The 25,774-nt window shown below is 40.5% G+C and overlaps 1 protein-coding gene across 4 annotated transcripts in view; it reads left to right on the top strand.

Moving 5' to 3' along the window:
- The first annotated feature begins 5,528 nt into the window (after positions 1-5,528).
- The window catches only part of IGF2BP2 (insulin like growth factor 2 mRNA binding protein 2), a 164,128-nt gene continuing 143,882 nt past the window's right edge, over positions 5,529-25,774 (top strand). For all 4 annotated transcript variants that reach the window (XR_009696965.1, XM_061166762.1, XM_061166763.1 and 1 more), the window contains exons 1-2: positions 5,529-5,815; positions 7,409-7,469. Coding sequence is in view for 3 of the 4 variants with exons in the window: in XM_061166762.1 (XP_061022745.1) it covers positions 5,638-5,815; positions 7,409-7,469 (239 nt within the window). In the remaining variant the exon portion in view is untranslated. The remainder of the gene's footprint in view (positions 5,816-7,408; positions 7,470-25,774) is intronic.

Genomic DNA, 25,774 nt, shown 5'->3' with positions numbered 1-25,774 from the left:
TCTGTGATTTTTTCCAAATGCTCCAATGTGCCTGCCATTCTATCAGAAATTATTACTATGCACTCACAGGAGACAGAAATGGCAACCCACTCTAGTATTCTTACCTGGAGAATTCCAGGGACAGAGGCTACAGTCCATGGGTCACAAAAGTTACTAACACACTTTCTTTCATACATGAGTTCCATTCTTTGTTCCCTGAAGTCCTCATTTTCCAATCCACCAGTTCTCTTGCTCCAGCCTATGTTGATTGCTCTCTTATTGCAGCATTGTTGGCATTCTGGATTTTCTATTCAGTCTCTTGTGTTGGATTCCTTATTTCCCAAATCCCATGTCTTCTTCTTTCATGGTGTTGCTGGCACTGAACCTCCAGTAGCTTCCCCCCAAATGGAGGCATGTCTGAATCCTTGCATATTTTTTCAGCTGATGGTCTAACTGGGTTTAGAATTCTAGACTGGAAATCATTTCAGTCAGGTTTTGAAGGCATTGCTATACTGCCTCCTAGAGTCCTTTGTTTTAGAAATATATTTCCATTCTCCTTCCAAATCCTTTTTATGTGACCTCTTTACTCACAGATGCTTTCATAATTTGAGTGGGTTCTAAGTTTTACAATGTGATTTTGTTCTGGAGCTTTTGTGCTGGGACTTCAGTAAACCCTTTCAATCTGGAGTTCCATGTATTTAATTATGGAATTTTCTCATTTCTGTTGTTTTTCTGGCATTATTTTCTCTGTTCTTTTCTCAAGCTTCTTCTAAATCAGTATTTGATTTTAGGTGTGGAGCAGATGCTTTTTTGTCTCTGTGCCTTTGCATACGTTGTTCCTTTTATCTAGAACACACTTTCTCTCCCATTCCTCAAAAATCCCTACTTATACTTCAGAATACATTTCCAACTTCCATTCTTCCATGGTGATTCCCTCTCTGATAGGCTGAATGAGATGGTCTCTCCTCTATGCTCACAAAGTCTTTTGGGGCATCTCTAATGACAGACTATAATCTGTTTACACATCTGCTTCTTCCATGATGATAAACTCCTTGAACAGGATGATATTTATCCATTTCTGGAACCTTAGTGCCTAAGACTGTATAACGCCATGAATAAATGAATTCAACAAGAGGTGAAAAGCGAACATTTCTCCCAGCTATATGTCAAGTGCTGTGCAAGATAGGTACCATCTTAATGTATTTTCACTTAATCCTTACAGCAAATCTCAGATAACTGTTTATGCAATAAATATTACCTTTTAGGTTCCTATTATGTGCCAGGTTTGATCCCAGTGATAGGATGAAAAACTAAGATCTCATAAAGACTTTTTTTCTCATACAATTTTTTACAGTTGATATGTAATTCATGAACCATAAAATCCACCGGTTTGAAACGTACACCTCAGGGGTATCACCACTAGACTTTTTTATCTGTATAAAGGCAGTGCTATGTGTATCCTGGGGTCAAGTCAGAAGAGAAAATCAGGGGAAGAAACATAGTCCAGGGAAAGGGAGCAATATGCACAAAGAAGCAGAGCTCTGAAATGGCCCAGCATTTGGAAAGTATGAAAAGGACAGGGGAGCTAGAGTTTATGGTGAGAAAGTAGTCTGGGCTGTTTTACAAATGAGGAACCTGAAGTGCAGAGAGGTGAATTAACTCAACTAAGGTCAAACAATTTCTCTTCTGCCAACTCAGCAGAAAGTATCTAATCAATGTTTCCCCACCACTAAACCATTCCCAACAAGCAGACAGGTGCTGGTGGCAGGTGTTGACCCCACTAAAACTGTATTATCAAACACTGAATTTCCTCCTGCAATCCACCAGCCTTCCAGCAAAGAGGCTTCCTTTTCTTCTCTTCCAAATCCTTGGATTACCTAGAACCATTGGTGATAGTGATCACCAACATTAGTTGAACAAACACATTTCCACTGTGGCTTTTTTTTTTTTAAGACTCCAAAGGTCAAGACCATCACAGTGATGCTATAAGAAGGTGTTCTGTCCATGAACAAAGTATTTGTCATCAAAGTCAAGATGAAACCTTAATACTTCATGAGCTCTTTGTTAGGCTAATATATGTTTGCTAATCATGTTTTAAGCTCTCAGTATGATGATGAAAAAAATGTTTTTTTGTAGGCCTCAGTTTTCCTGCCTGCAAAGTGACATTAAGAAATCTTGTCCCAACCACCTTACCACCATCCTGCCCCAAAGAACTACTGGAAAACCATGGGGATCTGTTACTGTTTTGGAATTCTTGAGGAAAAGTTCAATACATGCTTTTAGAAATAATATGCCTAATGTAAGAATTTCTCCAAACTTCCGACCTCAGTGAAACATTCATAAAATCTTTGCTTATTAAGCTTAAATTCAGCCCAGATCAATCTCTAGTTTATCTCTCTGGGAAGGGGGGAGGTATGGGAACTCAGCGAAAACAGTTAGAAAATGAGTTTTGCCAGGCAGTTGCAATGACTTTTGGATTTCCATTTTGCATTCAGAGGCTGTTCCCTTCTCTATGATGTGAAAAAGCAACTCTCCCTTGTAAGATAAACTACAGGTGCTACAAATCAGAAGTGTGGTAGCAACACATCCCCCACCACACTTACCATTCAAGCCAAGCTCTTCTCTAGCACCATGTCTAAAAATCACCAGCAGGACAGAACACACAAATTACAGCAAAGACAAGTTATTTTTCAGGAAAACAAACAAACAAAAAATGAACGTGATCTCATGAAACAGGGTAGAAGATTTCATCAGAAGCCACCTCTATAGATACTTGCTATTATCCTTTGTGTAACCTTCATAACAATCAAGAGTTGGTTGCTTTATTCTGTCTTTGTGGATAAAGAAATTTAGGCTCAGAGATGCTGGAACACTACAGGACATGCAGCTGAGGTCCTAATCCTAATAGGAAAAGTCCTTCTATCTGCCAGTGGGTCCTCGACAAGAATCATCTGAGAGCACTTACGGATAACAAAATACAGAAGAATCTTTAGATACTTGCTACCTACTAGAGAATCCATGCTACATTGTTTGGAGGTTTGCAGTAGGTCCAAGGAATTCACAATGTCTGAAAATATTATACAACAAAAGTTTTACTAACCTTTAAGAGACCAATTATCCCTGCCACTCTTGTTTCTCTTTTAGAAAGGGCAGTTTTGAAATACTGTAAGTAAAATAAAGCAAATAGAATGAAGGTGATGATACCAATTAGGGATATTTATGTAAATAATCAGACGATCATTAATTTCTAGTCTGCTGAGGTTTCTACACACACAGGAGTTTTCATTTGTGATTCTCCACTACATTTTAGTAGGGAAGCATCCATACCTAACTTATCTAATAGTTTGAGAAACAATAGCAAAGTCCATTCCTAACTCCAGGAGCGGTAAATTCCAATTCCTTTTCTAAAAAGAGGAAATATGTCAATATTTGAGAAAAGCCAGAATTCAAATAACTGAAAATACCTAGGTGAGAAAGATTACATTTTCTACTCTAGACAACTATTTAAGGAGATGCTTCCCCACAAGGAAGTATTTTAAAGCTTGGGAGTTCCAGGGGAAAGAAAAGAAACAGCATGAAGTATGTGTCCACTGTGTCTTCACACTACTCAGTTATCCTTTGTGTAGCCTTCACAACAGCCAAGAGTTGGTCCCTGTATCCTCTCTCCGTGGTTGAAGAAATCTAGGCTCAGACTTGCTGGAACACTACATACAGGTCACACAGCTGAGGTCTGCATCCTAACCCAAAAAGGCCTTCACCGGCCGGTGTTTCCCAGACAAGAATCACCTGAGATTACTTAAAGAAAACAGAAAATCCACGCTCACAGTCAGTCTTCAAAGGAAGGGGCCAGGGAACGTGTTTTTTTTTTTTTTTTTAAAGAAGCCGTGCTGCCTCCCCATCCACTTGGTCAACAGGAGAGCTTGAGAAAGACAGTACTTCACGACCCAGCCAGGAGACTATCCCTACATTTGTGGTTTCTCCATCAGGAAACCCTTAACGTTCTCAACATAAATTTTAAAAAATGCACATTTCTATGGTCAAACCATCACCTCTCCCAAGGCCCCCAGTAGTGCCGATCTTGGAATCTTCTTTCGCCCCTTCGCCTCTGAATCCTGCCAATTTTTTTTCTTTTCTGTAGAATTTCATTTCCTGGCTGGGATCAGGCTCTAACCACCAGACTTCCAGGCGGGCCCCGGAACCAGCAACCGGTCTCTAGTCTGTCTGGCTCCTTCCGTAGCCCCTCGACTCGGGCTGCTCTCATCCCAACCCAGCCTCTTCCGTCGGTCACGTTGTTTCCTCCGCTTGGAAGGACCTCTTTCCCGGCCCTTCCCAAAGCTCGGGGAACTCCTCCACCGCCTGAGCGCCTCCGCGTCCAGTCACCCTCGCCTCCCACCACCCCAGCGGGAGTTTGGGGGTACTGAACCCGGCCTCGAAGCATAGCAGCGAGCGTCGGTCCTGCCGGCCGCAGCCCCTGCCCACTCCCCACCCGCCACCTGGCTTCGCAGCGGCCGCTCGGGAAGCCCTAGGCACTTCCCAGAATAGAGAGCAGCTGCCAACGTCAGGCTGCCGCCGGCCGCGGGGTTCCGGGCGCACCGGGTGCCGGCGGAGGGGACGTGGCTCCGCTCTGGCCTTCCTTCTCCCCTCTCCGTCCGGGAAACTGAGGCCCGGGGCTGGAGCAACTTCCCCGGGGTGCAAGGTTCGTGTGGGCCCGGCCAGTCCCGGGCCCCCAAGCGTCCAGACTCCCGTCCGCGCTCCCTCGACCACACGCGCCGCCCGGTCGCCCGAGAGAGCCGGGTGGGGAGCGGGTCTCCGAGCGAGCGCTCTGCCGGGGAACGCGCGGGGAACCGGACTCGGCCAACTCGCCGCGAAAGTTGTGGTCTCCCAGCCTGCCCTCGCTTCTCACCTCCGAGACACACCTTCCCGCCGGCCCGGCAGCCGCGCCCTCACATCCGGTCCACCTTGCGCACACCCCCTTCCACTCTCTCCCGCAGCCCCTCGCCCTCCCACGCCTTGCGGCTCCCAACCGCTCCCCATCGCGCACTCCCACCCGCGCCCGGGGCGCGCCTTCCCCGCCCCGCCGCTCGCCCGGCCTCTGCGCCGCGCCCGCCCCGGGGTTCTGGCGTCCGGGAGCCCCAGACCCGGGCCGCGACCCGCTTCCGCCCGCCCGGCGCGGGGCAGAAGCCGGGGTAGCCAGCGCGGAGCGCTCGGAGCGCCGGGGGCGCGAGGCGAGGGGCGCAGCGGCGCGGGGCGGGGAGGGGGCGCTCGCTCGCTCACTCTAGGCTGCGCACACGCCCGTACAAACTCTCACACAGACACGCGGGGTGCGCTGCCGCCGCCCGCCGCTGCTCCTCCTCCCGCCACCGCCTTGAGAGGGAGAGAGAGGGAGGCAGAGAGAGCGCTTTGTCCGCGCGCCGCCGCCCGGCCCGGGACTCTGCCCCGAGGAGGCAGCCGCACAGAGTCCCCGCCTCCGCCTCTGCCCCCGGGCGGGCCCGGCCGGCCGCGGTGGGGGGAGCCAGGCTGAGGGTGGGGGTGGGTGGCGGGCGGGCGGAGGGCGGGGAGGGGGGGCGGAGGAGGAGCAGGGGAGACGAGGGCAGCGGAGGAGGCGAGGAGCGCCGGGTACCGGGCCGGGGGAGCCGCGGGCTCTCGGGGAAGAGACGGATGATGAACAAGCTTTACATCGGGAACCTGAGCCCCGCCGTCACCGCCGACGACCTCCGGCAGCTCTTCGGGGACAGGAAGCTGCCCCTGGCGGGACAGGTCCTGCTCAAGTCCGGCTACGCCTTCGTGGACTACCCCGACCAGAACTGGGCCATCCGCGCCATCGAGACCCTTTCGGGTGAGCAGTCGGCGCTGTCCCCCTCCCCCCGCCTCGCCCAGCTCAGGCCGGGACGGCGCCCGGAGGGAGGCCGAGCCCTGCGGGCGGCGCCCGGCGGGGGCTCCGGCGTTCACGTTCACTTCCACGCACCAGACCTTCAACTCTCATCGCCGGCCCGCTCCTGGGACGGCCCGCTCCCCTCCCCCCCCCAGCTCCGGACTCACCCCTTGCCCTCCCAGCCGCAGTCCTGGGGCGACCCCCGTGCCGCCCCGAGGGTTCCCGAGGCTCGCTCGCTCTCCCGGGGACCCCCAGTTTCCCCGGCTCCCCGAGCTGCTCCCCAGAGTTCCCCACCCCCATCTTTAGAGAGCCCCCCCCGTCTCCCCTTCTTCCCTGACCTTCCCGTCACCCCCTTTGTCAGGGACCCCCCCCAAAAAAACCCCTCCATCTCCTTCTCCCTTGACCGGACCTTACCCCTTCCCGAGCCTCGTGCCCAGGACTTCTCGCCCTCTGGCGTCCCCTGAGCCGCACTCTCCTTTCGAGCCCCCCCTCCCCAGGTCGCCCCGCGGTCCCCCATTTTCTGCACCCCCTCGGCGCCACCCTGTCGATCCCCTTCGAGATTTCGGGGAGTCCCCCGACCCCAGCCCTTGCACGACGGCACATCTCTCTCGGTCCTCTCCCGAACCTCACTCCCTTCTCGCTCGTCTCTCAAGCGCTCCTATTTTTCTCTGAATTTTTTGTCCGATTTTATTGAGAAGAACTCGGGGCTGGGGGCATTCCGCCGCCTGTCCCCCCGCCTCCCGCTCGGCCAGAAGCACCTTTTTACGAGGTGCCCTGTCTCAACTCGGTGGGGGCCCGGGCTGAGGACCGAGAAAGAGGCGACCGGGGGGCCCGCGAGAGCGCTGGAGCCCAGACGGGAGACGGAGCGCGACACACACACACACACTCGCGCGCGCGCGCACTCACCAACTCTCCTCTCGCACACGCACCGCTCGGAGCCGCGCTCGCCCCCAGGCCACGAGCCTGCGCCCCCCGAGCCTCTGCCCGCGGCCGTCGCCCCTTCCCCACCGGCGCGCGGGGTGGGGGCGGGGCGGCGGCGAGGCCAAGGTGATCCGGAGCCGGCGGGGACCGGGCTCTCGCCGAAGCGGACCCCGGGGGGCTTCGGCGCATCTCTCCGGGGCCACCGGGGGAAGAGGGCAGGCGGGGGGGAGCGCAGCGGAGCCTTCGGGGCCCGGGCTAGCGGAATGGAGAGGTGGGGGCCCGGAGAGGAGCGGGGCCGCGCCAGCCCTGCAGCTTGAGTTTCAAATGAGCTCATCCTTTCAAATTGGCGCCGCTCTTTATTAAATTTGTTTTTCCGGTAATGCCACCCACAGCTCTACCTGGGGTCGGGATCCGGGCTCGCACCCTTCCCACCTCGTCCTCGGGGAACGAGGCGAAACGCGGCGCCCACCTTTTTTTCCCACTGGGAAGCAAGTTTCCCCAGTTCGAGCCGGGTAGGAGACCCCTGGAGGGCGCCCGAAGGCGGAACCGGAGCATGGAGTTTTGTGCGTGCCCCTCCTAGACCCCCGCCGGTTTGATCACAGCAAGGTTCTGAGTGCTTTAATTTCTGTTTTAAAGGTAAAGTGGAATTGCATGGGAAAATCATGGAAGTTGATTATTCAGTCTCCAAAAAGCTCAGGTAAATATATTTTGCTTAGTTTTTTTGTGATTGGTCTCACATATAAGTAAAAATACATTCAGGTGTGTGTGTGTTTTTTTTAATGTGCTTATATAGTTTTTTAAGAGGCTTTTGTTTGTTTTGTCAGTGGAGATAAAATAGTTTAGAAAGTTACATTTTTTACTTTCATTATATAAGGTGTTTACTGTACTTGGAAAATATCTGGTGCCTATTGGGGGTGGGGGTGACGAACACTAGCTGTGTTAAATTTGTTGGGACCATTTAACTTGTTTATGAAAACTTGCCTCCCCCCCCCCACTCCCACCCTAACCCCCAGCACAATGGCAGCAAATGCTTGTCAAGACTTCCTGTGAGATGTTAAGAGTAAATATTTACTGTGTCAGCTAAATTGCTTAACTAAACTTCGCGATTAATTACTTTTCTTTTTTAGATAGCTTAAATGTTGAATAATAAAATAATTCAGTTAAGGGTCGATATTTTACATAGCGCTTTAAACAAGAAGGTTGTTTGGATTGGATGGCAGTTAAAAGCCAGACTTTTTTAGTAACTGGACTACTGAATATTGCTTCTGAGCGTGTTGTTGTTGTTGCTTTTAAGATACGTTTGAGGCTAAACAAATATCACTGTGAAATTTATAATTATATTTAAGTGCACTGTTGTTAATGAAGGAGTAAAAAGTTTTGTGGAGGTTGGATTTCTCCACAGTGATTTGCTTACATGAGAATGTCTATGAGGAGAGATTGAGGGAGAACATCTTTGTTTAAAGTTTATTGTGGACTTTAAATTTGGGCCCTTTATTACTCATTCTAGAATTTTTTTTCTCCTATGTGTCGTAACTTAGTTTATATCCTATTCACATACATTTCTTCACCATTAGTCATTAAGTAGCTGAATTGGAGACTCTTAAGTGAAGTCTTTGACTTACCACCTTTACAATTTGTGATTCTCAACAGTGTAACCATTTTCTTGATTTTTGCCAGAATTGAATAGATTTTGAAACAAACTATCCTAATTTTTAAACACATAGATGTTTTGTTAAAGGGGTTTCTAAAAATGTGTGCAGATTTCCAGGTATGTTTTAACTAAGCAACAAAATATCTTTTGTTTACCAGTGATTCCAGTGGCATATCAGAAAGCTACTTAATACCTTTAAAAAAAGAGGCAAAAGTTATGATTTGCAGTTTCATGTGTAACATTAAGCTAGTTCTCGCTAGGAAGAGATGTAATGCGCAACTGATAGGTTTTTCAATTAAGAATTTTAAATTTGTATACTTAAAAAATTTTGGGGGGGCTTGAGAAATCTAAGTTCAAGCTTTCTGATATATTAACTATTTATTGTAAGTTAGAATTACTCATAACATTTGAATATTGGATGAATATATTGAACAAGGTTTAAAAGAACCATCCAAAATATTTGATGGGTTGTGTTTCTGTAAATATATAATTCTATTGACTGTATAGTTGTTTTGAGTTCTTTTTTGGAGTTATAGTTAGTGAAAAATCAGTAGAATTTTAACTTTGGTTAGTTGGTGTCTCATTTCATGCTGCAAAGAACATTATTTAGTGTGGCAATGTAAGTGAAATACTAGTTTATCTAAAGTTATTAACATCTTCTTGAAACTTCTCACAAATATACTACTTTTTAACTGTTTCCTTTCAAAATGCAGAGGTTATTTGCTGTTAGCTGGAGGGTCATTTAAATGATTTTGTTGTGTTTATATAAGAGTTTAGAATTAAAAGCTTGTCCCAAATTTTTAGTATTAATTAAAGAGCTATCTAGGACTTTTACAGCCCTATTGGGACATGATTTCTTTGAACATTGTGGGTGATATGAAATACCTAGGAGGTAGATTAAAATGCGCTATGTGTGATTCACTACACTGAAGACGTCTGACATACCAAATGTATGCATAAGCTGCTGCTGTAGAGGGTTGCTTCATTTCTGATTGGATGGCTTGAATCTTTTTTTCCTTTCCTTTATTAGTTTAAAATGCAGAAATTAGTTACTGGTACTGCAGGCTAAGGGAGAGATAAGTGATGACTGGTGTTGTGTACTGAGCTCAGACTCCTGGGAGGAGGCAGCTGTGTGTTCTCATGTACAAGGCTCCACCACGGTGGGGACTCTCAAAAACAGGGTACTGTGACATTTGAAACCAAAGCTTTTATGTTATATGGTGACTATTTTGGTGTTCTTTTGTTGCACTTCCATGAAAATTAACAAGTTAAAAGTACATTTGTCGGCGTTAAGTCAGTTCTATATGTGGTTTTTGTGTTAGTAGAAGTGAAAATGTGAAGAAAACAGTTCATCCTCATTGCTTGCTTACTTAAAGAACCATTCTGCAATTGAGTGCTCCTTCTCTTTATATTGTTCTGATTTCTTTCTGTTCTCAGGAATCACTTTAAACATCTACATTCCAGATAGATTTTTTTAAGCTAATGATACTTGGGAGGGGATGTTTTTTATCTTAAGTTATGAAAATATTGGCATGCCATTTGCTTACCAATTGGATCTTTTGTTAAATATCATTCTAGCATCATTTTATATGTGCTGTTATTGTGGACAGACTAGATACTATTATTTTCTCAGGGTCACGTAGAAGTAGAAAACTCTTTTCTTTTGCCACATGTGCTTCATTCTTATTAAATGCAAATTATTGTAAAGTAAACCATGTACAAACCATCTATTTTTCTTAACTTTCTAAGTTGGCTTCGGTCTCTGTTGAATAAAAATCTTCGATTCTTTTTTCTCTATTCATATTTCTTGGTAGTATATAGGAATCAAAGATTTCTAAAAGAAGAAAAAACTGACAAAGGGTTTTAAAAGTTGTGGAAATTTCCTTGATAGAAATTTCATTTTTGATGTTGATGAGAGTTTAGTTTAAAAAAATTTATATGCTGTTTGTGTCTACACACATGCACACAAACACACACACATATTGCATAAATTGTTTTGAGCTAAGACTTATGCTAACCTGAATGTGCTTTGTAACTAAAGTTGAATGATTCTGTGAGAAACAAAACTTTTAAAAATGCAATTTCTGCCCACTTCTAGGAAGTAACTAAGTAGTGCTAGACATGCTTTCACTGAGATGGTGAGAATACTATGAGGTAGTGTAGGAAAAAGCTATGAATTTGTCTTTCATGAGTTAAAAATCAGTAATTGTGTTCTCTCCAATGCAAATGAATTTGGTCTCCTATAGGAATGTTAAAGAAAACAGTATCTCAATTGTATTTTGCTTGTATGTACTACATTGTGTTTAGTTGAATTAAATACCAAAAAGAAAAAAAAAACCAACCACCCAACCTCAAGCCCTCCCTGCAACAAAGGCTTTTGATGGATCAATTTTTAATTTTGTAGCAACAGAGAAGACTTCATTAGGTTAAAATCACATGTTACCCTATTTCATTTCAAGAATTTGTTGAATTAGAAGTTAATGCCTGGATTTAATTGTATAGATTACATGTGTGGATATTTTATATATACATATAAGACTCAAAGGTTACTTAATGATTTGTTTTTGAGTTCGACATTTAGCTTCTCATTTTAAAAAAAAGGCTAGTAATTTTTTCATACAGTTCTAGGTCATGCCATATAAAATTACGCATTTCTGTGACCTTTGTGAGATAAGTATTGAAATTAAAATAGAAGCAATAAAGAAAAAATTACTTGATAATTCAGGTTTAAAATTCTAGTTTGTGTTTTTAAAAGACTGGTCATTTAATATTTTTACATTATTTGGTTAAATATTAAAAACCATTGAAATCTACAAATCAAAATAGATGTTATATACTGTTTGATTTTTCAGTTTGCCAAATTTATATCAATTTTAAAATATATTGTAGTGATTTATAAAAGTGCTAAATGGCTAAACACATAAACATTAGTTCTAAAAGGTGATTTTGTGATATGTAATACATTTGCCAAATTGTGTTTTCTTAAATAATAGTGTTTCTTTGTACTTATGGCTGGATATAAGAGACTGGTAAGGGATGGTCTCAGAGTTTTGTTTTCTTATTATGTTAACCTGAGATTATCATTTATATAGAGAAGGTGAGAGAAGATTAGTAATATTTGTATAACATTTTTTATACGTAATGATCTAAAGTACAATATATTTTCTTTAAAAAGAAAAATTTTAAAGGACATTGAATATTTAGAACCAATAGATATCAAAATCAACATTTCACTATTATTTTGAGTAAATTTTTATTTTGTGGTGGTTCCAATTTTTAATGGGTGAATGTAAATGACATTGAAATGTATATACAGGATAGTAATTTGAGCACATTTAATAAAGCTATGAAAATCAGATTTCTGTAAGAATTATTTATACATATTTGTTACCTTCAACTTTCTACATATTTGCTGTCTATTGCTGAATCACTCTTCCAAGTCTGCTAATGAAATCCTTAAAAGTAGATGAGCAATTGGTTAGCATTGTCACAGGACATTATTTGAGCTTAAGTGTATCATCTCTGTGATTCAGTGGGGTGTGTGCACATGGGGGGTGTGTGTGTGTGTGTTATGGAAGACAGTAGTTTCAGACAGAGATGGTATCAAGAGGAAAGAAGAAGAAATCTTTAATTGAGCAACAAATGTTCTGCTTTTCATTCCTGACAAGGCACATGAAAATTGCTAGGTGTCTGAACCTTGTGGTAAATGGAGTCAAGTGGAGTGAAATGTGCTTGCGTGATCCATAACTCTTGCAGGTGGTTAACCTTGTGGAAGCCAGGGCACAGTCACCTGTAGTGACTTCTTCAGTGAGCATGCTGCTGGAAGGACTGTTCTACGCAAAATATTCTCTCCTTCACTGTTGCTCAGATGTCCCCTCTCAGTAAGAGAGTTAGCAAGTGATTCTGTGTAGGCTTTGATTTTCTATAGAAAATTCAAGATTTGAATATGTATTTTCATTTAGAAATTCTATACTGTGGAAGGCAATGTATTTTTTTGTGTAGCAAAAGTACTCTGAGAGAATCAGTTTCATTAGAAGAAGCATGACATTGAACTGGTTTCTTTAAAGGCTGTTAAAAACTTGAATTGTAGATTTCAAAATTATGTTTTTAAAAATTCTGTTTAAATATCACCAAAATGTCTTCAGTGTCCTTTGGTATTGGAGAAGAGAGTGGTGGGGTTGGCTAAACCAGTTTTTAAACTAATTTTCTGAAAATTTTAGTCAGAAGCATAATTTCTTAAAAGTTGTGATTAGCTTCTTAATTTGAAGAATGGGACAGTTCTGTTTAACAAAACATGTCCAAATAATTTATTAGTCAAGATTCGTCCTTTTTACACTCAAATTCAAGCTCAAGTTAGTTTGGATAGTCATTCAAAACACTATCATTGAAGAAAACATAATAGCAAATAAACAGCAAACGTCTACCAGTAAATATAACAGTATTTCATTTATCATTATTAAAATATTTTAAAAAAACCTTTTACTTTATAATTTGACTTCATGCTTACAAACTTGTAATTTTCATTTGGTGGCATAGAGTGTATGGGTTCTATTTTGGGCAGCAAAATTGCAGAGTGCTCAGAGCATTATTTTTAAGGTTTTTCTTTTCCTGTTTTGATAATGTACTTTAGTCTGGTATTTCCATAAAATAGTGAAGAAAAATTATTTTCTCTTACAGGAAAATTCAGATTTTGTTACTTTGGCTTCCAAAGAGGAGGGAAAATATAATTACTGTTTCCTTAATTTGGTTTAGCATTTGATGGCATGTTGAGGTGTTGAATAATCTAGAGAAAATGGGTACTTTTGCATTAATAGCAGGCGGTCAAGTCCAAAGTGCTAACTGCTATTTAATAGATATGCTTCTTCTCCAAGTCTCTGGTTCTCACTAAATAATAAGCTTATGTTTTGGAGATACATTTTATTTGTTTATTCTTGTATTTCTTGGTTGTTTATGCTTTATTTCTTAAAATGTGAAGATTTAGTTAGAATTTTCCCATTCTGCTTATTATCAGGAATATTTCATAAAATAGATATTTCACTATGTCCAATAAATGAAAATTCAGAGTTCTGATGCATATTTTAGACATCTTCTATCTATCTATGTTATAAGAAAATGTTATACCTAATGACCAGGGAAATCTGTATGGGACCATTGCAATGTGAATGATATTTTTGGTTTTTCTTATGATATAATTAATCTGTACCAGCATGTGAGGATTTGCCTTAGGGGGGATGCTTAGACTTTAATTTTTGTTTTAAATGTGATCAGAAAGGTAATTTCATGATTCCATGTATGGACATGTAAAGAATACTAGATAGATGTTTGTTTATGTGCCTATATCTTCCATCCATGTAATACTGATGCTATCCCAGCCTCTTCAAAACATTATTTCATTTATTCTAAATAATAATTATCTGAAGAAGAGCAGTTAATATTATTCCATTTTTTTAGATGAAAAAGCTTAGTCACAGAGAAGTTTAATAATTTGCCTAAAGTCACATGGCTATTAAATAGTAGAGTTAGGGTTAGAACTTACGATTCTCAGTCCAGTGTGCTTCACCTCCATTCACTTTGATTAGTTAAAGTTGTCTGAAAGTGTTATTATTGATAGGTTCAGAGGTTGCCATTCAAGAGTGCAGGAAAGATATAAATATAGATTTTGTTTGTGAATCACCCTTTGCAACGATCTTATTCTTATATCAATTCAAAATGATCTGTACTTTGTTACAGTTTTTAGGGAAAATTAGAAACAGAAGTCACTTTAACATTATTAGCAGCATCACCATGCTTGCCCATAGACAGAAGTGGGGTATGCCTGACCAAGCAGGTTGGATTTTGATGTTGTTGTTAGATTGCTTTTTTCAGTGGTTGCATTCCTTGTGTTATGAAACAGGACATTGCCGAGAAAGAGGTTTCAGCAGCTGAGCCACACAGTCTGGTCAAGACTCTGTGCCACATGGTGAAGGAAAGTCAGGCTCAAGGAATCACTTGGGTGGGTTCTTCCCGGGTTTCAGCCAACCCATTGCTAGAGGGCAGGACTGCTTTCGGTTGAAGTGTTTTCCTGGTAGCTGCCAAGTCTTTCCTGATATTTGGTGTCTCTCTCTGCTTTTCTTTCTGTACAGAGTGTGGCCTTTGGCCTTTCCTGTGGGGGTGAAATGAACGTTAATAGAATAGCATCTGTAAATTCCCTGAGTTCCGCATTAATGATATATCACTCAAAAACATACTAAATAACTAAGCATATGAAGAACAGTCCATTTCCCCTTAGCAGTAAACTTTACCTGCATTTATCCTCTTGCTGCCTTTAACGTTTGTGTGCTGTCGTATTTGTGGTGGTGGTGGAGGGAGGAAGGAATTATCAAGAAAAAAGTAAATGAAAGAGGATGATTTCCAACTCCTCAGGCTTTTCATTTCTTTAACTTAGTAGAGCCCAGGGTGGGGTGTTGCATGTTCTGTGGAATCCTGACTCAGAAGATGGGGAAAAGGAAGAAGGTAACTAATACGGAGTAGTTGGTGCACTAGGCATTGACCTAGGCCTTCTTTGTATCTTACTGTATACAGCCAAGAGAGATCTGACTTTCATACCTTTTACAGATAGGGCTGTAAAACTTTAACTCCCCAGCAACTCCTCTTTCCACCCACCCAAACCTGCTTCAAAGAAGCAGTGGCTGTCTTACCCTTGCTCACCTTTATCTAATTTGTATACAGTAACAATAGCCTAGCAATAAAGTAGGAAGTTGTCATAATGTGTGCATAGGTTATAGAGTAATTTTGTATGTATTTCCTAAATCAGAATTAGAGATAAAATTTACATGTATACAACAGGTTTGCTGAGGAAGATAAAGGACTGACCTTTAGTATAGTTTTAATTTAATGTAACTGAAAGACAACTAAAAGTATTAGGTCATAATTTGAAGGAACTTTCCTGAGGTAGTCCTATAGTAGAGGCATTAGTAATTACATAAAGATAAAAAAATTAAAAAAAAAATCATTGTGGCTGAAAGTTAAGTGTAAAAAGCATACTATGTATGCAGTGGGGAGGAAGGGGAAGGAGGGTCTGTATTTATATCCTTTGACTCAGATACCTTTTTTAAATCCTGAAAAAAAAACACTCAGACTGTTTTGTGTAGGACCTAGAGTGTTACACAAAGTGTGGCCTGCTTTCATTTTTTATCTGTATATTTAAAAAGTATCTATGATTTGGAGAAGGAAATACAGTATTCTTGCAAATTGTCTTCCATAAAGTTTTTCATCTTACTAACTTGAAAAAATTTTAAACTTTTTTGACAATGAAAAAGTCGGTGAAAGCACAGGGAGTAGAAAGAGTTGTATGTTCTTTTTGATACACTATTTAAATATAATATACATTCGTGACTTCTAAGTATATAGGACTTGAGATACAATTATACTACCAATGCAACGAGATACACCAGAATTCTGCTTTCTAGATATAGAGGTGGTGATTTTTCGATAAGAATGTAATTTTATGAAAAAAATTTACTATGAAGTAAAAAAATAATGGCTTTTATCAATCGAGTATTATAAAAAAAAAATCAATACCATGTTTATATCTTCATTTTTGTACTTTCGCTTAGAAAATAAAGCAAAATATATTTCACTGAGGGATGGTTCCATGGACAGTTTAACCTTAAACCAACTCATGAAATAGAGGATATTTCAAAAAAGTTCACGTGAGGATAGGCTATATAGTTTTTTTTTTAATGTGGAGACTGTTTACTTTAGTCTCTCCTGATCTTGGTGATTTTAACAATGAATATTTGAAAAATGGATGCTTTGTCTCATCATTGTGTGGATAAGGTTTTGGAGTAAAAGTGTTTGTGCATCTTTATATGAGAGTTGGAGGTAGATGATGAAACAGTTTAACACTGAAAAAATAGAGTTTAACTTCTTCAATTATTAAGAGAGAAAGAAGGGAGGGATGGAGGGAGGAAGGAGTGAAAGCGGGATGAGGAAGGGGGAGAGAGAAGGAAGGGAGAAAGTATACAGGCAGCCATGGAAACATAGACGACAGAAGTTTGTCGTGTAGCTTGTACACTCCTTCTGGAATTTCAGAGCACGTGGCAAAGACTGGTACTGATGGTGGGTGGGAGACTAAGTGATTCCACTGGGCGGTAGCAGGACTGACTCTCACACAAGTTGATCTTTGATGTTTTAAAACCTCTCAGAGTATGTGTTTGGTCTGCATTTCTTTCTCTGAGGCCCTGTACTGGCCACTTCCTCCCTCTCTTGCGTTCTCCTTCCCTTTTACATTTCCTTGGGGATGGCCGGGCCCTTGGGGATGGCCGGGCCAGGCTAGAAGATGCCTGGTGTACGGCCTGCCTCCAGCCTGGTGCCCCTCACTGGCAGAGTCTGGGGAAGTGGGGAGGCGTGTGTGTGCTTGCTCAAAATGCTGGAATGTGTGGGCTCTGTGGCTCATGCTTCCTGGGAATGTGCCACAGACAGGCTCCTCCAGGGTCTCAGTGGTCTTGGGGGTCAGTCCTTGTAGGCTTTTGTGAGGGGTTGAAAACTTGGGAAGGAATTTCTCAGTGCTGAAAGTTTAGGCCACTCCCCCCCTCCCTCGTGTGTTTGTATTTATTCTTTGTAAAGAAAAAGATATACTAACAACAACAGCAATAACCACTGAAGAACAGAAAGAAAAAAAAAATTTGGATGCATAAATAACCATAAAGACCATAAATGATCTTTCTCCTGGATCCAGCTGCACTCTTTTCCCTCTTCTCTTCAAACTGATAGTGATGTCTTCAAATCATGGACACTGAATTTATAAACTAACTGCTTTAAAAATCCCTGAATTTTATCGCTGCTAAAGATGATGAAAATCAAGGATCTTTAGAAACTAGAGTTTAAGTTCAGATTTTTTTCTTAATGTAGGATTTAATCTCCTTTTTAAGGAATAAAGAACAAACTGCTATTGGTTAATATTTTTTTGTTGTTGTTGCTTAGTGTATTTTTTTAAATTTAGATTTCTTTTTCCTTCACAAAAGATTTGAAATGACAAAGGTGCTGGTGGCTCCATTATTTGAAAAGAAGACTGGGATTTAGGTGTATGAAGTAGTTAAGTTAAAGAGGGATTCTGTTATGAGTTATAAGGGACTGAGCACAGGTGGCTGGTTCTTATGTAATTCTTTATACATCTTAAGAGATTTGCCAGAGAAGAATTATCTCTTTGGTTCATTGATTTTTGTGTTAATGATTTGCTGTATGTATCTATTTCAATAGTGATTTCAAAACAGTCATTTTGATATTGAAAATGATTTGTGGCTTTAGTTAACTTGTAATAATCATGGTCAGGGTGTTAATATGTGCATGTGTGCTCCGTTGCCTCCTACTCTTTGTGACCCCATGGACTGTGTAGCCTGCCAGGCTCCTCTGTCCATGGGATTTTTTTCAGGTAACAATATTGGTGTAGGTTGCCATTTCTTCCTCCAGGGGGATCTTCCTGGCCCAGGGCTCAAACCCACATCTCCTGCATTGGCAGGCAGATTCTTTACCACTGAGCCATCAGGGAAGCCCCAAGGTGTTAATACCTGCCTTAAAAATTTCCAGGCTCAAGTCACATCTTTTATTCCCCACAGTAGTGCTTTTAACTGTGTGTTCCACAGAGCCTTAGGATTCTGAGGAGATGCCAAATTTATGGGAAGAGGGGGTAGACATATGTATCTGGGGTTCTGGCTTCTTACCTTTCAATCAGGAGACAGCTGCATTCATTGCTGTTTTGCATTTTCGAGTGGTCTGGAATTTGGCTTTAAGAAAAGGGGGTTGCTGCCCTGAAGAAACACTTGAGAAGTATCTGCCCTATAGTATGTAATTCTGAGCCTTGAGTCCATTCATTCCTTGATCAGGTAGTCTAGCAGATGCAAAGCTCTCTCCTGAGGAAGTTTAGACTGCCTCCCTTACTTCTGAATCCTGTGGCATGGCCTTCCATCTCCTGTCACTTTCGCTTTAGTAACAAATGTTTGCTTTGCCAACTGCATGCCAGACTACTAAATCTATGGATTTTTCTACAATCAACAGCACAGATTGTTTGCCCTTCAGGAACTTTGCAGGGAACTCCTTGGGCAATGGTTGTACTCTAGCTCTTGGCAGAGCCATTAGTGTCAACTGACTTTTGAAGAGTGAAGGATCTGGTGACATGGGACCCACTCATTCATCAAGAACAAGTTTCTACTTTGGGAGGTCCAAACAGGATGGCCTTTCTATTCCTTTTTCAAGCAGGTCAGCTCTACTTTTATCTGTTATATGTTGGGTTCCATGAACACAGAAGTGATCGTCAGAATACTTTCACCTGATTAGAATTGGACTTCCCTGGTGGCTCAGACAATAAAGAACCTGCCTATAATGCAGGAGACCCAGGTTTGATCCCTGAGTTGGAGAGATGCCCCAGAGGAGGAATTGGCTACCCACTCCCGTATTCTTGCCTAAAGAAGTCGGTGGATAGAGGAGCCCGGTGGGCTACAGTCCATAGAATAGTAAAGAGTCAGACAGGACTGAGCGAATAACACTTTCACTTTTCAGAATGAATGCCCAGCAAATCAGAAGGGACATGAGCCATTATACTCTAACACACACACACACTTCAGTGTCAGTCCAGCATGTAGGATTCTTGTTCAAAAACAAGATATTACTACAAAAAAAAAAAAAAATATATATATATATTTCAGTGATTTCTTAACCTGTGGCCAAAGAGTCTTGGGCCGAGTCCTTATAGTCTTGAAGGAAAGACTGGGACACTGCCCTCTGAGCTCTCCTCCATGCCCCTGTGCTTCATCACTCTGGCTTCTTCTAGACTGGTCTTCAAAGACTGATGATTTCATATTATGCACTCAAGTTTTATAGTAAGACTGTATTTATGAGGGTCCACATTCAGATGTCTGTAAATGACATAAGTGGTAGCATGGAGGAGTTCTGTGGAGTATTAAGAGGCCTAATCGGGTATAGGAGGCATAGCTTTAGTCAGCTACAGTCAAAAGTCAGAGTTCTTGTTTTAAATATTTAAAATTTTCAACCATTGAAAAAATTTTGGAGACACTGTGAGAGTCAAAGAAGAGAACAGGTTAATGTGGCTCATGGGTTGCCAGTTTGCAGTTTCTGCCACACGAAAATCTGCATCTTCTGCAAAAGTATTGTTGAGGACACTTCATTATGTTTAATGTCTCTTACCCTTAAGGCTCTCTGTGAGTGAGAGGGAAAAGTACTTCTCTTGATAAACTGGATAAACTCGTATTTCTCTTATCTAATGATGATAGCTATTTGAAAGCTCGAAACTAAAATTAGGTCTCAGAGCAACCATCCTTAGTTTATTTCTCTGGAATAAATATTTTCTCCATTGTATGGAGCACCCTATAGTGTTTATCTTTATGTAGTGATCTTATTTTGTTTCTGTTATATTTGGCCATCTAAAATCCTTTGCTAAATACAGAATGTACATATGCTGAATATGTGACACTCATAAGTTTGTATAGTATTTCGGAGTACACATTCATTAGAAAAAAAATAAACCTCTATTTTCTCATGTAATTGGAGGAACATATTTCCACATCAGTCAGAATTCTTCTCCAATTAAACACTAGGCAAACTATAGATAATGGTTTAAACCATTTCCTAAGAAAATATTCTTGTATGTCCAGCAAAGTGTTTTTAAAAATAAGAACTTGAGTTCTGCCTATAAGCCAACATCTGATATAAGACATGTAGTTTTAAAAGCATAGAGTGTACTTGGTAGGAAAATTTGGTGGTGAAAAAAAATGTGTTTTTAAATATGTTTGAGAAATGTTTTGGTGACTCTTGCACTTTCTGGTATTTAAGTTGAGGAAATTGAAGGCCGTATGGATTCTGTTTCTGGGTCCTAGGTATGGTAAATACTCATTAAGGCCAGACTAAATGAAAACTGCCAATTGCCTAAGGGACCTTTTTAAAAAATGAAAAACAAAAAACTACTCTGACAGTTGGAATTAGCATTTTTCAAATGTATCTTTTTGTTCTGTAATTCATGTGCATAATGAAATAGCTCTTTAGTAATCACCAAGTTAGGTAAAGCACTTGTTTTGGAGAATGTTGTAAGCAAGTCATTGATGGTCAGGCATAATGGAGCGAGGGCTTCCCAAGTGGCGCTAGTGGTAAAGAACCTGTCCGCCAATGCAAGTAGACCTAAGAGATGCCGGTTCAATCCCTGGGTCAGGAAGATCCCCTGGAGAAGGGCATGGTGACCCACTGCAGTGTTGTTGCCTGGAGAAGTCCCATGGACAGAAGAGCCTGGCTGGCTACGGTCCACAGAGTCACAGAGTGGGCCACGACTGAAGCTACTGAGCACGCACATCTCATAGTGGAGTGGGCAGCTTGGTAACAGGTCAGTTGATTGAACTGTGAGGTGATAGGAAAAGTGATGCCATGGTAAAAAGAATCTTGGGGGGAGAGTAGCTTTTAAGAGGGAAATCAAGTTTTGGGTGTATTGAGTTTGATGTCATATGAGATATGCAAGTAGAGATACTCTGAAAGCAGCGACTTGATGCAAGACTGAAATTTAAGTTAGAAATAATTATTAGAATTAAAGTATAGTTTTAATAGGAGATTTTTTTTTCCTCATAGGCAATTTTGTAGATACTCTTGATCTTAGGATTTATTGGAGCTTAAAACACAACTCATCAAGGGGTGGGTGGAACATGGACTTTGGAATCATAATCGACTGAATTTAGACCCCAACCATGTTGCTTACTAGTATCTTATCTTAGAGCCTCAATTTCAGCTGTCAAATGGGATTCTAATACTAAATAATTAATGTTACTATGTAGTTTATATAACCATGTATTAACATGCTTGACACAGAAAAAAATTACAATTATTGCATCTCTCCATTTATTCACCTTAAATTTGTACTGGAAATAAATGCCTCACTCCAAAAACAAAAGTTAGCAAGTCATCTGTGTAACCCATACAGGACCTGGGAATTCAAGGTTTTAAGTGACTCTCCTTGTTTGTGATGGATCTAAACAGTCATCAGTTCCAAAAAAATAGCTAACTATATTTTGGGGGCTGGTCTTTTGAATTTTAAAAATTTGAAGTACCATGAGATCTGGTCTTATTTTTTATTTCCACTGTTGCATCTTGAATGCCTTGAATACTGGAAACAGCTGCTCATTAATTATTTTTGAATGAATGAATTAAAATTAAAGTCATAATAAGATCATTAATAATTTACTTTTTTTTCTCCCTCCTTTTCTCCCCTTCTTTATTTTCAAACAGGGCGGGGAAAATAGTAGTTCAGAGATTTTGCTTTTTTGTGAGTGGGATTTTCAAACTTTTGACTTACTCTTTGGCTTAATTAGAATGAAACCTTCATGGGCATTTTAGGTATGAAATCTTTTTAAACTGAGTTGAGCTGTAAAAGAGCAGTTGCACAAAGATACAAAATGAATGTTGGAAAGCAAAGATTTAGATTTGGTGGAACCAGAATAAGTTTTGCATATCAGTCTTTTAAAAAAAAAAGTAAAAATGGGTTAATCTTAAATTCAGTTATGATTACATGAAAATACAATTTTCCCTGTAGATTTTTCTCTGTATAACCCAAATTGCATTAAAAATCTGCTGAGAATCACAGAAAAACCTATTTGATAAAAACAGAAGCAGCTGTCCTTCTATTGCAAGATAAGTGGATACAAGAATCAAACTTAAGGTGTGTTTTTTTATGTAGTAAATCAAATATCAGTTTAAGCTGTCAACCTGGAAAGTTATTGTGGAATAAACTGACAAGTACAAAAATGACAGGATTTACCAATGGATAAGATAATCCATAGCCAAGGTAGTGACTGATCTTAAATGTTAATTGCAAAGCAAGATGCTGTCAAATGCTCTCTATTAGTAACCTATTGCTGCATACAAATTACCCCAAAATTTAGCAATTTGAAACAGCCAATGTTTATCATCTCACATATTTTCTGAGGGTCAGAAACATGCAGCATTTTAGCTGGGTTGTTCTAGCTCAGCGTCTTTCGTGGAATAGCAGTCAAGTTGCCACCCGGGTCTGTAGTTATCCGAAGACTCAGCTGGCCTGGGAGATCTGCTGCGAGGCTCACTCCTGGGGCTGTTGGCAGGCCTCCGTGTCTTTGTGCCTGTGGGCTGGAGGGCTCCGTTCCCCACAGCATGGGCTTCTCCGTGGGTCTGTGCGCAGCACGACAGCAGGCTTCCCTGAGTGAGTAATCTGAGAAAGAGTGACACCACGCAGCCTTTTATGGCCGAGTCACTGCCTTGCACGTTGTCACTTCTGCCTTATTTTGTTTGTTAGATACAAGACTGTAGTTCTGTCCACACTCAAAGGGAAGGGATTACTCAAAAGGTGAATACCGAGAATTAGAGATCATCAGAGACCATTTAGGGTTGAATTAAGTCAATCAGGAAAAGTCAGCAAGTCAAAGAGAGACTTGGTTGCTTTGGCACTTATACTGAAAAGAATAATCCCCTTGTATTAATATTTATGATTAACTCCTTTTGGAGTAAAACTGAAATTCCTTATAAAACGGCAGTAATAACAGTTACAGTTTATTGATGCCTTTTATACTCCCTGTTTAATTTTCATAACACCTTGTAGGATGAGAAAGGCAGATACTACTACTATATTCATTTCTTAGATTAGAAAACTGAGGCCCAGATTGTTCAGAGTACTTAAGACAGGGTCACTTATTCAGTATTTAACTTGAGTTGTTTCTTTTTGTTTTATGCCTCTTTCTGTTCTTTCTCCTGAAGAATGATTTCAGTTACTTACATTTTATAAAACACAATTTAATTTCCCCTTTCAATTTAATCTAAAAGAGTTGATTTAAAAAAAAAAAGCCAAATTGAGAAGTTTAAAACACTCTTCTTGTACTATCAATAAAGATGTCACTTTTCTGCCAGAAGCAAGAGTCCTTTTTGCTATTTTTGTAACTGGGTGAGGTCTTATTTCTCCAAAATTGTGCCATGCTGTGGTTAGCCATGGTCTACAAGAGGAAAATATATTTACCCTTCTTTAAAATCGTTGGTTTTCTAAGAAATATGCTATTTACTATACCAAATCTGAGAAAATCTTTCTCAGGCAAAATGCAGCGGTCACTTTGATACCAGACAAACTAGGTCTCTTCCCCACTAAAAATGCAAAACAGCAGGCCCTCTGATCTTTGGTACCTGCCTTTGTTATACATTTATTTCTTGAAGAAATTTGTTGAATAGTCATATCTTTAAATTTTTATTGAATCTCAGTGCTTACTTTACTTCTGTATGCTTACTCTACTTGCATATACTTCCCATAAAACATTCAATCTTTTCTCTTAAAGGTCTTGATAACATGATAGTTAATGTGAAGTGAAAATTTATTTGGAGGATCTATTGTATAAAACAAAGGAAGATATTCAGTAACCTATAATGGAAAATAATCTGAAAAAATATATATATACAACTGAATCACTTTGCTGTTTGCCTGATACCAACTCAATATTGTAAATCAACTATATGTGAAGAAAAAAAAATTTTAATTCTATTTTAAAAAAACCAAAAAATCATATTTAACAATGTCCAATCTCAAAACATTAAAAACTTGATAAAATTAATTTGGAATTAAAAAGATAAGTTATGTTGGTTGTTTCCTTATAAACTTGGACAAACTGAGGCTTATGGAATATCTGAGTCCTTTGGGAATATCTGCTCTTTAGGAAAGATGGGTGCTTTCTATATTGCTTTAAAGAACCACTAGTGGTAAGTATAATACAAAATTTTCTACACACGTTATATATACTAGTCCATCAAAATTTATTATTATCCTTTGCCTACTTTGCTCCCTTTTTTATGCTCTGAATTGTTTTCCTCTTCATAGTTAAAAATTTTGATACATTTTTTTTCCATTAAATAGTCACATGATTTCAGTGTTAAATTTTTTTTTTTTCTTTAAAGAGCTAAGAGAGAACACCCCAACTATCTTCAGTGGAGAGACTGAGTTTAAGATTTATTTCAGATTTTTATCATTTTCAAGTGTTAGGAGGTTAAAGGTGAGCATGAACATGAATTCTGTGAGCTCAGAGGAGCAACTATGACATGTAAATCTACACTCTTTCTTATTATTGTTGATTTCCTTAATATTTTGACTTCCTGTGGATATGTACCCAAAGAAATGTATTTTTTCCTCATTCTTCCTCAGTGACTTTTTGTTATAATCCCATCCTGGGGGACAGGGAGCAGAAGCCATCAAGCAGGCTGAACCCCTTCCCCCTCAGGTGACTCACTCAGGTCTCAGATAATCTTGGCTTTTCCTTCTTAATTTACCTTCTGGTTGATTTGTTTTTCAAGTCAAGAAAAGCAGCATTTGGGAAAGAAGGTCCTGTTTGGTGATGCCATTTCACAGAAATACACAGGGGTCTCTGCCTACAGAGCATCTCACCACAGGAGCTGTCCAGAGTTCAGTTAGGACCCCACTCCTCTGAGTGGTCCTGGGTGCATGGAGAGGCTCTTGAGGATGGAAACATACATGTTTCCTAGATTTTCAGAAATGCTTATGGACCAGTGCAGTTGGCATTTGACCTTAGACATTCATGGATGTATCTTACAGCCTGGAGCCATGGTGCCGTGCATTGTAGCGTGAATGTGGTTGGGCATTTTCCATAACTAAACACATCAGATCCTCCTCTCTGGAAATATCAGTGGTATCAGTTGTTCTGAATTTGGTTGATGCTGTTCAATTCTTGACCTGAGGTTATGGTTAGAATTAAATGTATTGAGGCCTCATCAATTCAGACTCATTCAGGTAAGGGAAAGATGAATGATAATTCATAGAATGTCAGAATAGGCAGATTTTAAAAAATTATATTACTTTCAATTAAGAATGGTAACCTGAATAAATTAACAAAATGTTGCTGAAGAGCAGTCCTACTAGACCTTCTTATTGAATGCTGCTGCTTAGGGAAAATTATATTCATGATATCAGTTATATATAAATACTTTCAAAATGTGTTTGAACAGCTTATTCTCTTGAGTAGTTTAAATTTACCTGTTCTGATTTTGTTTACATTGATTCTGTTTTTTTTTACATTGATTCTTTTATTAAGTAAGCACTCCTTTCTTCTTTTTTAGTTTTTTTTAGTCTTTTATTATTTTTTAAAGAAAAGATAAATTCTAGTTCTGTCCTATTACAATTAGAGGTGATGATATTTCACTATTTGATGAGCGGTAATAATATTTCACTATTCGATGAGCTGAAATCTTGATTTTTTTTTTAGGTTTTCAATGCCCTTGGGATGCAGATAGTTAATATGTGGGTACTACCTTTTTTGGAAGAATTTAGGATGATGCCTTCATAACTTTCACATAATAGA

Source organism: Dama dama, chromosome 19, assembly GCF_033118175.1.
Source record: "Dama dama isolate Ldn47 chromosome 19, ASM3311817v1, whole genome shotgun sequence".
Taxonomy (NCBI): Eukaryota; Metazoa; Chordata; class Mammalia; order Artiodactyla; family Cervidae; genus Dama; species Dama dama.
Note: the sequence above shows the minus strand (reverse complement) of the source record. Positions and strands in the feature narration are given on the sequence as shown.